Source organism: Balaenoptera ricei, chromosome 11 (genome assembly GCF_028023285.1).
Source record: "Balaenoptera ricei isolate mBalRic1 chromosome 11, mBalRic1.hap2, whole genome shotgun sequence".
NCBI lineage: Eukaryota > Metazoa > Chordata > Mammalia > Artiodactyla > Balaenopteridae > Balaenoptera > Balaenoptera ricei.
In genome coordinates this window covers 70,429,841-70,444,601 of record NC_082649.1, presented here as the reverse complement: position 1 = coordinate 70,444,601, position 14,761 = coordinate 70,429,841, and the positions used below count along the sequence as shown (strand labels likewise).

Genomic DNA, 14,761 nt, shown 5'->3' with positions numbered 1-14,761 from the left:
GAGAGGGTGAGTGGGGGTCACACAGACAGGCAGACACACTCCGACGCACCCACGCACTTGAGGAAGGTGCCAACATCATTGTTGTTCAGTTCCAGGTACTTTCTGTACTCCTTGGCGTAGGCCTGCAGTGGGATCATGGCCTTGCACACAGCATTGGCGATGACGGCCCGCAGCTCCTCCACCAGCAGCTCGTGAAGCCCCACCGACTCCAGCAGGGGGTCACCGCTGATGAAGATGTCCTCCATCACCAGCTGTGGGGCAAGGTGGGGAGGCGCACAGAGCTGGATGGGCCACAGTGCAGGCGGGCAGAAGGGTTGGAGTGTGGTCCAAAGACTGAGTGAGCGGCAGCGTGGCCGAGCATAGACAGCATGGTGGGGGCAGGGCAGAGGGTCTGCTGCCACGTCTCTTAGGTGAGGCTGTGGACTAATACAAGGCGGGAAGGCCCAGGAGGCACACCAAGGGGCAGCATCTTCCTCTGCCTTGCCTGGCTCAGCTCAAGGCCAACGGGACAACCAGGTCACTGATGTCTCTGACTGACCAGCAAGGGACAGAAGAGGGGACTGGAGTTACAGAGGCTGTGGGGCCTGGAGTAGCAGGCTGTGCTGTGGTGACGAATGAGGACCTTTGAGAAGGGGTCCCAAGACTGGAGGTCAGTCTCTGTCTACATCTTGAGTGGAAGAGAGAGGTCAGGAGCTGGATGGGATCTGGGTCAGACATGGCTGTGGCAGGAGTGGGTGAGCGAGCCTAGTTCCAATCGCAGGTCTGACCCTTAGCAGCTATGTGACTTTGGGCAAAACTTCTCCAAGCCTCATCTACAAAATGGGGATGTTAATGGCACCCAGTTCAGCTTGTGGTAAGGACTAAATGAGCTATTCAAGAATTAAAGGGCTGAGCACACTGCCAGCCATGATGAAGTTGAACTGCTCTGACACTGTGGCAGCACCCTGGCAAGAGTGCCGCTGTACCTTCTCCAGCTGGGGCACCGCATGGGTGGCCAGGATGCCCTTGTCAAAGAGGTTGAGCAGAGAAGTCTCGAACTGCTCCAACGGCGTGCTGTAGTGCACCCCTGAGCTGTCCAGCACCAGGTCCACGATGAACAGGGGATTCTTGCGGGGCCTGCAAGGACAGTGGTCGGGCAGATTGTGGGCAGGGGCCTGAAGAGGGCTGCGCACAGGAAGCCCAGTCCCTGCCCTTGCTGCCGGCATTATGGATCTGGAGCTTCTTCATGCATGAGACTTGCCTCTGCCCTCTTCCCAGAAACCTCCAAGTTACCAGAGAGAAAGACCCACACCAACCAGACAGGCTCCTCCATTCCTGCCGCTTGCGCAGAGGCCCATGGGCACCAGGGAGAGGGAGGACGACCTCCCCGCGGTCCTGAGGTCATCAGGGCAGGTTGGAGACGCCCTGGGCACTTGTGGCGTCCACGTTCTCCCTGGGAGCCCACCATCCTTGGCTCCAGACACCCACTACATGCAACGACATTCAAGCCTAGATCCCAGCCGAGCCTCCCCCACACTCTGGATTGCCAACCACCCTGACCTCAAATGAGCATTTCAGAAACTCCACGTTCCCTGACTCCCACCAGGGCTCAGTGGACCCCAGGAGTCAGCCTTGTCTCCTCGCCTGCCCTCTTCCCCCTACACATCCTCTCCCCAGCACTACGGCCTATGCACTGCCCCAAATCTGCCCTACCCAGCCCCATCACCCATTGTCTAGACAATGGCAAGAGCCTTGGTCTCACTTCTCTTCTGCCTCACTCATCCTCACAAACCCAGAGCATGGTTTTGGAATATAATTTGGATTGTTACTCCCCTCTGATGGCTGCTGACCACAATTAGAATAAATCCGGCCCCCAAACATGACCACAGGAGGCTCTACATGGTCTGGCCTGGTCCTCGCAACCTCTCCCGAGTCATCCTGACCAGCCCTCCCTGCCTTTCCCTCTCCAGCCGTAGCCACTGGCCTTTCCTTCCATGACGGCCCCAACTTTTCTCTTCCCTCCGTGCCTCCGGGCCCTCCACCTGGTGCCCCCTCCCCACCATCCCCTCATGGCTGGTTTCCTCTGTCTCAGTTCTTGGCTCAGATGCCACCTCCTCCCTGACCCCCTTGGCAACGCCCCCTCTCCTGGATATGTCAGAGGCCCTGCCAAGATCAACAATGACTGTATCTGTTTGTTTCTTTGATTGCTGTCTGTGCCCATGTGAGAGCAGGGGCCGCACGCCTCTTGTTCCCCTAGAACCCCACCTGATTCATGGCAAGTGCTCAAAAAACATTTCTCAACTGAGGAACTCAGTGACTGACAGAGATGGAGGTCACCAGAAGACACGCCAGGCAGAGCTGCTGGGACATTCCCCAGCAACCAGGGCGGAAGCCAGGCCCACCCTGGTGTCCAGGACCCAGCAGTGCTGGGCACCCTGCCCCTGGTTGCCCTGGCCCCCCGACCCTGTACCGCCCTAGCCACCGGCGCCTGACAAGGAACAGCTCTGGTGTCGACAGGTGCCTCTGCCCAGCCGAGCCCCACCTGTAGGGGCTGTTTATGAAGTCTTCGCCCCAGACCATGTCGTCGGCGCAGTCGAGCACGCTGCAGCAGGCATCACTGATGAACTGCGCGAAGCTGGCGAGAGAGTCCTGCACCAGGAAGCGCAGCGTGTCCTGCAGCATGTACTTGAGCAGCTCCATCAGCCTGCGCAGCTTTGACATGAGGTACACCTCCCAGTTGGTCTCATAGAGGTTGTACCAGCCCTTGCTCATGTCACGCAGGCTGCTGCGCATGACCACCTTGAGCGTGGTGATCCAGCTGTCCTTGAGGAACATCTGCACCTGCGGTGGCCACAGGTGGCATCATGTGGCTGCCTGAGGGGCACACTGCCCACAGCCACCATGCTCAGGCACTCTCCAGACTCAGATGACCGTGAAGGGATCTCCCCACAACCCCAACTTACTGCCAAGCCCTGCCAACCAACACCCCCTATGACCCCCAGAGACCAGGGCTTCTGGAGGTGGGGGGATGAGGGAGGGAGGGGCAGCAGAAGCAGGGCTTTCCCTCCAGCCAAGGGAGAGACACAGAGACACAGAGAATGAGGCAGAGAGAGAGAGATCGAGGCACAGAGTGGAGCAGAAAGAAGGAGCTTTCCTCCTGGGCCCACTGGTGCCTGTCTCCCATGAGGCTGCACTTCTCCCCCTCACACTCCCATGCTCAGGTAGATATGGGGGTGCATGGGGTTCTTGCTCCCCTTTCCAAGATCGGGAGTCTGCTTCAGAGGCCACCAGTGTTGGGACAGAAGATGACTAGAAAGGGAGCCCAGCCTGGTTTTCCTTTTCTCTCTAAGATGAAACACCCGGATGGCACCCGCCCCAGCTTCCCACAAGGTCTAGGAAGAGACAAGGCCTGGTTTTAAGGAAAGCAGGGGCTCTCGGCTGATCAACTCCGGGCTTCCCAGGGCCCCTGTCTGTGCCCATCAGCTCCGAGGCCCTGGCCCGCTATCGCCCTCTGTGCCCTGGATGCCCACGCACCTGGGAGTAGCTCTGTGACTGGATTTGCTCGAACTCCTCTAGGCGGCTGTACTTGGAAAGGCTTGAGTGGAAGAGGGACATAGCGGTCACCTTGCTGCACTCTGCCCGCACCTTGCTGAGGGCCGTGATGACCTCCGACCGTGTGAGCAAGGACACGAAGGTGAAGTCTGCCTTCTGTTCCCGGAATGGGTACTGGGGGACACTCACCAGTCCTGCAGGGATGGGGGCCAAGGGCCAGTGTCAGATGGGCCTTGGATGTACCAGGGGTCAGGGCGGATCTACCGGGTATTGATGGAAGGAACAACTCCTGCCTCCTCCCTGGAAGAGACACCCATGTCCCTGGAACCCCTCTTTCCCCATGGCCTACCTGGGTGACCCCAAGGCTCCGCAGTGAAGTGCCCACTCTGGGGTGGGTAAACCAATTCCCTCCAGGTCACTCTGGACCACAGGCCCCTTCAAGGTGGGTGAGAACCATGGGCTCCCTCCTCACCCCCTCCCACCCAACCTGCACACAACCCCTGGGGCCCATCTGGGGCCTGCCCTGGAGCACCAAAAAAGGAAGACGTGGGCATCAGGCCCCTGGGAGTGCCCATGGTCTGCACCCACCCCAGTTTCCTGGGCACCTCACACACGTGGAAGCTGGGGCAGGGATCAGAGAGCTCCAAGCAAGGAGCTCTGAGACTCGGTCTGCCACATGTCAAACGGAGCTGCGGCAATGCCAACCTACTCTTGCTACTGGAGGAAGAAAAGGACTGCATGTCCCTAGGTCAGAAAATCAGAGCACTTTTCATCCACTTCTGGACAACTGCTTTCCTAGTCCATGTTTACCTTGCCACTTCTGCACCACTCAGACTACTATTTTTAAAAGAGCCTTCAGGGACTTCCCTGGTGGTCCAGTGGGTAAGATTCTGCGCTCCCACTGCAGGCGGCCCAAGTTCGATACCTGGTCGGGGAACTAGATCCCGCATGCATGCCGCAACTAAGAAGTCCACATGCCTCAACTAAAAAGATCCCGCACGCCACAACTAAGACCCGGCACAGCCAAAATAAATAAATAAATAATAAATATTTTAAAATAAAAATAATAAATCAAAGAGCCTTCTTCTACCCTCACCCCCATGACCCCAACCCCCAGCTCTCCAGGCAGGTAGGAAAAGAAGGTGATGAATGCTGGGGACAGGGGAGGTCCCAGAGGGAGGGGCAGGAGGGGCTCTGGCTGGGGGTGGCCACGGGCCCGCCTCTGTCTAGCCAGCGTCACCTTGCTTGGGCACCTTCTCCTCCTCTTCCTTAGGCAGGGTCACATAGGAGAACGTCTTGGGCTTGGAGGAGATGATTTTGTCAAAGTTGATCTTGTTCATGCTGCGCTCGTAGTCCAGGTTCACTTCTCTGGAGAGATTGCTGAGGTGCTCCAGAACCCTGCCCATGTGGAGCCGACAGGGCGGAATCAGGGGGGCCCCACACCCCCACACACACTATGGGCCAGCTGGGCCCCAGGCTCTGGGGACACGAGTTTGGGGCATCCCTTCTGCATTCCTGGGCACACCTCCTACCTGGCCCCCAGCCACCAGCACCCGTTGTGCCTCTTCTATGCCACCCCCGCCCCCAGGATCACATCAGTCCCTGAGTCTGCCCATTTTGCTTCCCACTCTTCACTGACCTCCCTGCCGCCCCCTCTTGCCCCCTTAAAACCCATTCTCCGCTTGGCAGGAAAAAAAAAGATATTTTAAACATGTAAATGGTCAAGCCAGTCCTCTGCTCAAAGCCCTTCCCTGACTCCTCTCTCACTGCAGGCCCGTGAACGCGTTCCTTCTTACCGCCTGCGCCTGCCTCATGGCGTCCGGCCTCCGTCTCCAGTGTCTCCCAGGCTACAGCGCCCTCTCTGGTCCACTCCGGCTGCATTAACCCCCTACTGCTCCTCACGTCCCCCAGATGTGTCTCCACCTCTCAGCTTCGACACCATTGTTCCCTCAACCAGAATCCTCTTCTCCCCTTGCACTGTAGGCCTCAGCTCAAATGTTCACCCCAGCAAGGGCTTTCCTCACCACCTGATGTAAAGCAGCCCCTCCAAGACATCTCTATTCCCTTACCTTGCTCTGTCATCACAGTACCCATCAGAACCCAGACACCCAGCTTTCTCACTGCCTGTCTTCCTGGCTAGACCGAGAGCCCTTTGTTGGGGGTGCTCACCACTGTGCCCCAGTCCTGGCACAAGATAGGTACCTGCCACACACGTGCCTGGCCGCCTGACAGATATCCAATGCCTCCTATCTGCACCTCACTTTTGCTCCAGATTTGTTCCTTTCTCACATGACTCAGGGGAAGATGAACCATCCCCAGCTCCAGGGGTATATCTCAACTAGTCTACGTTGATCCTGGTGGGGCTTGTCCCGACTGTAATTGTTTAGGAGTGGCTACAGGACCCAGTTGTGACTGACCAGTGACTGATGCAGAGATATAGAATCAAGCCCCCTTGTCCTGTCTCCCTCAGGACAAACTCTGTGGTGTCATTCATGCTCCAGAATTCCCCGTGGGATCAGAGGCTAGCTTCTCCTAAAACCCCACCTCTGCCTAGATGCTTCCTCCATCTTATCCTGCCTCCTTCTCTTGCTTGTAGATTCTCCTGAGAGGATTGCATCAAAAAATCACTTGTACATGAATCTCTGAAACAGGCTCTACTTCTAGGGAATCTAATCCACAGCAGGAGTCAATGGACTCTGGACCTTGTGCTTCTGAAACTGCTGCTGCCATCTTCCCTGAGGACGAAGCCAGCAGACACCAGACAGAACCCTGAGGTCCAAGCCTGGGATGTCCTGCATCAGATTTCTTGTTACATGTAAAGAAATGAATTTCCCTGTTTTCTAAGCCAATCTGAGCCAAGCCTCTTTGTAATTTATAGCCAAAGATACTCTAAATAATATAAAACTCAAGAAATGGAATTCTGGACAACCATGATAATGATGGCCACGTCAATTCAACTCTCCCAGCACACTTTTTAAAAAAAGAGAAGAGGAAAAGGAAAGCAAGAAAAACAAATAGCGCTACCCAAAACGTACACCTTTAGCATAACTAGAATAAAGAGAATGTCCAAACTCACATTATCTTCAAGTAGAAAAATAAACATCAACTCCCAGTGCACTCTCACTCACACTCCAGCTGCAAGCCTTCATGGAGAACAAGGGCAGTCCAGGAAAAACTGTGCAGAAGAGTGGTGTATGGTATCCCCCATATGGACCTAAAATCCTTCCAGAAAGAGAAAGTCTCTCCTAACTGCAAAAACAAGAGTCCCGGTAAATCACAGCACTTACTAAAAGGAAGGGATTTAGCTGCATGTGTTCAAGGCAGGATTCTCTGAAAGGCATGACTTATGAGGGGGGAAGGTAAAAGGAAAGAAGAGGAATCCTTTGGAGATTGGAGGGTGAGGGAGAAAGAAATAAAAGTGAAAATTAGAGTCCTGCAAGAGAGAACAAAAAATTTGGAAGACACATGACCCTTCCCCCCAACACCCACCCCCCTACATGGCCATTTATTAAAAAAACAAAAAAACCCAAAAAAAACCAGTTTGCTATACTAACAGAGGAGGGCGCCCTGGGACTAGAAATCTTGTAGATCTTTACAAATCAATGAAATGAGTAGGTGAAAGACTACATTTACATAAAGCTACTATAAGAAAAAGAAAGAAAACACCTTAATTGATGAAAATTCTCACACACCCCACAAAAAAAAGACAAAGCAGAAGAAAACTAATACAACACTTCAAACTACAGTAAACCTCTTCAAACAAGTATTTGGGCATATGAAAAATAAAACACAGAAATAGGCAAATAACAGGAAGAAAAGAAACGATATTTAATTGGACTCAGTGGAAAAAAATGGAAGAAACTAAATTATCTTATGAAGGAAAGCTAAATTACAAGTTGGCCATGGAATAATACAGTCAAATTAAAAAGGTAATAAAATACATTTAAGAAAGTCACGAATAAAACCAAGAGAATGAAAATGAGAAAAAGAACAGAAAAGGATCAGAAAGTAGCTGAATTAGAAACAAAGAAGAAGCAACACGACAGATAAATGGATAGATAGATAGAATGGAGTCTCTGATGAAGAGAAACAAAACAATGGAACAGAACTAATATTTAAAACTACAATTCAAGAATATTTTCCAGAAATAAAAGAATATCTGAATTTATACATTTAAAAGGCCCATTGTGTACTTGGGAAAAAATATGAGAATGATCAACTCTAGGACATACCCTAGTAAAATGATTAGGCTTTAAAGATGAAAAAAAAAAATCTCCAAGGTCTCCAAGGAAAAAAAAATCAAACAACTTACAAGAGAAGGGGACTTTGACATCAGATGTCTCAAAAGCAACATACAAAGCAAGACAACAAGAGTTGTCTATGCAAATATATTTTAAAAACTAGGTAACATGGATAATTTTCTAGAGAAACAAAATATACCAAAATTGACTCCATTAGAAAAAAGAAAGCTTAAATAGATCAAATTTCTGTAGAAAAATAAAGTTATAGAAAAACTAGAAAAGCCCCATGTCCAAATGGTTTTACAAAAGAATGACCACACAGCCCCAATGCAACATAAATTGTTCCAGAGTACTGAAAAAGATGGAAAATGTCAAAATTCTTTATATGAAGCAAGTATAACTTTGCTTCAAACCTGTTTAAAGAAGTACAAAAAAAAAATTGCAAGCCAATATCACATATCAATGATAAAGTTCTAAATAGCATATTAATGGACAAAATCTAATACCACATTAAAAATGATACACGGGGCTTCCCTGGTGGTGCAGTGGTTAAGAATCTGCCTGCCAATGCAGGGGACACGGGTTCGAGCCCTGGTCTGGGAAGATCCCACATGCCACAGAGCGGCTGGGCCCGTGAGCCACGACTACTGAGCCTGCGCGTCTGGAGCCTGTGCTCCGCAATGGGAGAGGCCGCGACAATGAGAGGCCCGCGCACCGCCATGAAGAGTGGCCCCCGCTCGCCGGAACTGGAGAAAGCCCTCGCACAGAAATGAAGACCCAACACAGCCAAAAATAAATAAATAAATTTATTTTAAAAAAAAATGATACACCATGGTTAAGTGGGATTTATTAAAGGATTGCAAGGTTGTCTCAATATTAGGAAATCAATTAATATAATTCACCATGTGAATAGATCTAAGGAGACAAACATATGATTATCTCCATGGTACTTAAATAGCCTGTGACAAAAAAAAAAAAATTAAGAAAACAGAAATCAGCAGCTACATTATTAAATAAACAAAAACCTAAAGCTAGCATTTTTCTTAAGGGAGAAACACTAGAGGTATTTCCACTAATATTAGGAACAAGGTAATGATGCCTACTGTCTCCACTACTATTCAGTATTGTACTGGAGGTATTAGAAAATGCAATTAGACAAGAGAAAGTAATTAGAGGAATAAGAATTGGAAAATAATAAGTAAAACTATCTCTATTTACAGATAGTGTGCACTTAGAAAGCCCTAGAGAATCAATGATAAACTCAAACATTAAATGATTTCAGGAAGGTAACAGGATGTAAATTGGCATAAAGAAATCAATCAATAGACGTAAGAGTAGAGAAAGCCCATTTATAATAGCAACAAAGAAGATAAAATACTTAGAAATAGGCAAAACCTATATGAAAAAAACTTTAAAGCACTACTGAAAGACACAGAAGTAGACTTGAACAAATGGACAAACATTCCTTGTTCTTGGATAGGACAACTCAGGATCCCAAAGATGTCAGCTATACCTAAGGTAATTTAAAAATATAATGCTATCACAATAAAAATACCAAGCATTTTAAAAGTACAGCTAGACAAGTTGATACTAAAGCTCATATGAGGAAATAAGCGTGCAAAGTCCCTATCAAAATCCCAACAACTTTTTTTGCAGAAAGAGAAAAATTCATCCTAAAATTCATATGGAATCTCAAGGGACCCCCAAATAGCCAAAACAAACTTGAAAAAGAACAAAGTGGGAAGATTCACACTTTTTAATTTCAAAACTAATTACAAACCTACAGTAATCAAAATATGTGGTACTGGAATAAAGACAGACTGATAGACCAACGGAATAGAAAAGACAGCCCAGAAATAAACCCTCATATATATATATAGTCAAATGATTTTCAACAAGGGTGCCAACATCATTCAATGGGGAAAAGACAGCTTTTTCAACACATTGTCCTGGGAAAACTGCATATTCACATGCAAAAGAATGAAGTTGGACCCTTACCTAAGACCATATGCAAAATTTAACTCAAAATGGATCAAAGATCTGAACATAAGATCTAACACTGTAAAACTCTTAAAAGAACACATGGGGGCTTCCCTGGTGGCGCAGTGGTTGAGAATCTGCCTGCTAATGCAGGGGACATGGGTTCGAGCCCTGGTCTGAGGAGATCCCACATGCCACAGAGCAACTGGGCCCGTGAGCCACAATTACTGAGCCTGCGCGTCTAGAGCCTGTGCTCTGCAACAAGAGAGGCCGCGATAGTGGGAGGTCCGTGCACCGCGATGAAGAGTGGCCCCCGCTTGCCACAACTAGAGAAAGTCCTCGCACAGAAACGAAGACCCAACACAGCCATAAATAAATAAATAAATAAATTAAAAAAAAAAAAAAGAACACATGGAAGAAAGCTTCATGACATTGGATTTGGTAATGATTTCTTATACATGACACAAAGTCACAAGCAATAAGGAAAAATAGACAAATTGGACTTCATCAAAATGAAAACCTTTGTGTCCTAGTTACACAAAGGACACTATCAACAGAATAAAAAGGCAACCCATGGAATGGGAGAAAATATCTTCAAATCACATATCTGATAAGGGATTAATATCCAGAGTATATAAAGAACTAAAACGTGACAACAAAAAAACAACTGGGGACTTCCCTGGTGGTCCAGTGCTTAAGAATCCACCTTCCAAAGCAGGGGACACGGATTAGATCCCTGGTCAGGGAACTAAGATCCCACATGCCACAGGGCAACTAAGCCCGTGCGCCACAACTAGAGAGGCCGCGTGCCACAACTAAAGAGAAGCCCATGCGCTGCAACGAAAGATCCCACGTGCCAAAACTTAGACCCGACACAGCCATAACTAACTAACTAACTAAATAAATAAATAAATAAACTAACTAACTAACTAAATAAATAAAAACAACTAGATTTGAATATAGGCAAAGAATTTGAATACACATTTCCCCAAAGAAGAATATACAAATAGCCAATAAGCACATGAAAAGAAGTGCTTAACATCACTAATCATTAGGAAAATGCAAATAAAAATCACAAGGAGATACCACTTCACATCCTTTAGGATGGCTACTCTAAGGAAAAAAAAAACAGAAAATAGAAAAGTGTCAGTGAGGATATGGAGAAATTTGAACCCTTGTGCCCTGCTGCTAGGAATGTAAAATGGTGCAGCTGCTATGGAAAACATGTTGGTGGTTTCTCAAAAAATTAAAAATAGGGCTTTGCCGACACCACCGATGCCACCTGAAGCCACCCTGCACTACCCCACCATGGTCAACCCCAGTGTTCTTTGACATTCGCTGTTGATGTGGCCTTGGGCCATGTCTCATTTGAGCTGTTTGCAGACAAAGTTCCATAGACAGCAGAAAACTTGAGTGTTCTGAGCACTGAGGAGAAAGGATTTGGTTATATAGGTCCCTACTTTCACAGAACTATTCCAGGGTTTATGTACCAGAGTGGTGACTTCACATGCCATAATGGCACTGGCAGCAAGTTATCTACAAAGAGAAATTTGATAATAAGCATCACTCTCGAGCATATGGGTCTTCACATCTTGTACATGGCAAATTCTGGACCCATATAAATGGTTCCCAGTTTTTCATCTACACTACCAAGACTGGGTGGTTGGGTGGCAAGCACGTGGTCTTTGGCAAGGTGAAAGAGGGCATGAATATTGTGAAAACCATGGAGTGCTTTGGGTCCAGGTTTGGCAAGACCAGCAAGAAGCTCACCATTTCTGACTGTGGATAACTCTAATAAATTTGACTTGTATTGTATCTTAACTATCAGACCATTCCTTCTCTCATTTGCTCATAATAGCCTATAATCTTTGTGCTCTCACTGCAGTTTTTTGGGTTCTAAGTTTTTCTTATCCCCTTCCAAGTCTAGCTGGATTACAGAATTAAGTTTATGATTATGAAACAAAAACTAAACAACAACAAATAGAATTACCATATGATCTAGTAATTCTACTTCTGGGTTTATACCCAAAAGAACAGAAAGCAGGGACATGAAGTTATCTTTGTATACCCATGTTCACAGCAGCATTATTCATAATAGCCAAAAGATGGAAGCAATCAAGTGTCTATCAACAGATGAATGGATAAACAAAATGTGGTATATATGTACAATGGAATATTATTCAGCCTTAAAAAGGAAGGGAATTCTGACACGTGCTACAACATGGATGATACTGAAAGGCATTATGCCAAGTGAATGCAGGATTCGCAAAAGGATAAGTATATATGATTCTACTCATATGACGTACTTAGGGTAGTCAAATACAAAGAGTACAATAGAATGGTGGTTGCCAGGAGCTGGGGGAGAGGGGAATGGGGTCTTACAGTTTAATGGGTACAAAGTTTCACTTTGGGATGATGAACATTCTGTGGATGGATGGTAGTGATGGTTGGACAACAATATGGATGTACTTAATGCCACTGAGCTGTACACTTAGAAATAGTTAAAATGGTGAATTTTGTATTATGTATATTTTACCATATACATAATGGCCCTATGAGACATTAAAACATACTGTAAAATATCTATAATTAAAACTTTAGTGGGACTTTCCTGGTGGTGCAGTGGTTAAGAACCCGCCTGCCAATGCAGGGGAGACGGGTTCGATCCCTGGTCTGGGAAGATCCCACATGCCGCGGAGCAACTAAGCCAGTGCACCACAACTACTGACACCGCGAGCCACAACTACCGAAGCCCGCGTGCCTAGAGCCCGTGCTCCACAACAAGAGAAGCCACTGCAATGAGAAGCACGCGCACCGCAACAGAGTAGCCCCCACTCACTGCAACTAGAGAAAGCCCGCGCACGGCAACGAAGACCCAACGCAGCCAAAAATAAATAAATAAAAATAAATAAATCTATTAAAAAAATTATAGAAAAAAAAACTGTAGCACAAGTGCATAAATGGACAAACAGAACAATGGAATAGAACAGAAACTCCGGAAATAGACCCAAGTACACATGGAAATTAGTGTATGATAAAGGTGGCCACAAATATCAAAGATTACTTAGTAGAGTTTTTCCTCCAAAGGGTATAGATTACCAATTGAAACTACTTTCTGTGTATTCCAGGACTGAGCAAATAAGTAAATATACTATGAGGAATCAAAGCCAATTTTCTTTTAGAAAAAGAAGTAACAAATATGTACAAGTGAGAATGAGCCCTGTGGTTTGAAGTCAACATGAAGGTATCAGTATGAACTCATGTTTTTTAACAGATAGATATATAATAGATAGATAAAGACATGTGCATGGAGGTTATATGTAACATAATGTAATATAAGAATATATGGTATGAGGGGCTTCCCTGGTGGTGCAGGGGACAGGGGTTCAAGCCCTGGTCCGGGAAAATCTCACATGCAGCAGAGCAACTAAGCCCGTGCGCCACAACTACTGAGCCTGCTCTCTATAGCCGGCAAGCCACGACTACTAAGCCCACATGCCGCAACTGCTGAAGCCTGTGTGCCTAGAGCCCGTGCTCTGCAACAAGAAAAACCACTGCAATGAGAAGCCCGCGCACCGCAACTACTGAAGCCTGCGCGCCTAGAGCCTGTGCTCTGCAATGAAGAGTAGCCCCCGCTAGCCACAACTAGAGAAAGCCTGCACGCAGCAGCAAAGACCCAACGCAGTCAAAAATAAATTTTAAAAAAAGTTTAAAGAATATATGATATGATATAAAATAAATAAATAATATATATATCTTAGATCTATCTGCTCTAAGGACCTCAAAGTATTGATTTCCCAGTAGCAATGAGCGCATCTTAATGTCAAAATCTTAGCTTCTAAATACCATTCCCCACCAAGAGGAACCAGGGTTCCTTGGGGAAACAGCTGATTTCAGGGCTGGGTCTGGGAAAGTAAGATGAGCCTGGAACTTCTTGCTGTGCCAGAAAGTAAAAGCATACTCAATGAACAGTAAGAACATATCAAACGGACACAGGAATCAGCCTGAAGAGGCTCCCACTGGCCAAAGCTGGGACAATTTGAGCATCAAAATTAAAAATGGTAGTAACAGATTATAACCCTTGGAATAAAATTAAGAATCCATGAGTCCATAGTGATAATGAGAGATCTGGAGATGAACAAGAAATTGTTTGGGGCCCAAGAAGTCCATAATGCAGTGGGCAAGACAGCCCCAAACAGATGAGCATGGAGGGAGCATCACCCCTCCCCCACTGGGCAGCACCACTTCCCCACTGGACAGCTCCCTGGAGGACGTGCTGCTCTGGTGTGGGAAAGGGTCTGGGGGGTACTCACGAGGGCCCTTTGCGCATCCGAGGTGTGCTCATGGCCCACTGCTTGATCTTGCTCAGGCTCTGCTCATTGATGAGCCGCTGGCCCTCGGAGGGCATGCAGTCCACATACAGGTTGTATAGCAGCAGCGCCTCTGTGTTCTTGCGCAGGGCGTTGGCCTGGACCACACGTTGTGTGAACACACGTGGGTCCTCAGCACAGAAGAGAAGCTGGATCCTTGGCACCCAGTACTGGCAGATAAGGAGGGGCGGCCTTCCTGGAGTCGGGTGGAGGGAGAAAGGAACATGCAGTGGGGCCCTCTGGGCAGGAGCACTGGATTCCAGCCTGGCTCTGCCACTGATGCGTGGCAGCTCTGAGCAAGTGACCCCATCACATCTGTGAAATGGGTATGACAACACTCCCTGAACTGCCCACATCACAGGTTGTCATGGATGGATGTGAAAGTGCTTTGTAAACTGTAAAAAGCTGTGTACAGACAAGGAGCTATACAGGGGTGGCTATTCAAGTGCTCATTCCTGATGCCACACCCAGGGCAGACATCACTAATTGTTGGGCCTCAGAGTTGGCATATCAAATAATGGCCAGTTGCCCTTCCTGGGGTCTCTGAGTGATGCGTCCTCTGGTTCTCACTGGTTGGGGGACAGACAGCCCCAGGACAACAGAGCAAGGGGGCATTCAGACCCGAGCTGGCTATACCCT

At 47.7% G+C, this 14,761-nt stretch overlaps 1 protein-coding gene across 1 annotated transcript in view; it reads right to left on the bottom strand.

Annotated features, from left to right (window-relative positions):
* Positions 1-14,761, bottom strand: part of DNAH1 (dynein axonemal heavy chain 1) — an 85,027-nt gene that overhangs the window by 46,538 nt on the left and 23,728 nt on the right. Inside the window, exons 8-13 of the mRNA XM_059939830.1 lie at positions 14,066-14,318; positions 4,772-4,929; positions 3,514-3,725; positions 2,522-2,820; positions 966-1,116; positions 58-251 (exon numbers count right to left, since the gene is read on the bottom strand). Of these exons, the coding sequence (XP_059795813.1) occupies positions 58-251; positions 966-1,116; positions 2,522-2,820; positions 3,514-3,725; positions 4,772-4,929; positions 14,066-14,318 (1,267 nt within the window). The remainder of the gene's footprint in view (positions 1-57; positions 252-965; positions 1,117-2,521; positions 2,821-3,513; positions 3,726-4,771; positions 4,930-14,065; positions 14,319-14,761) is intronic.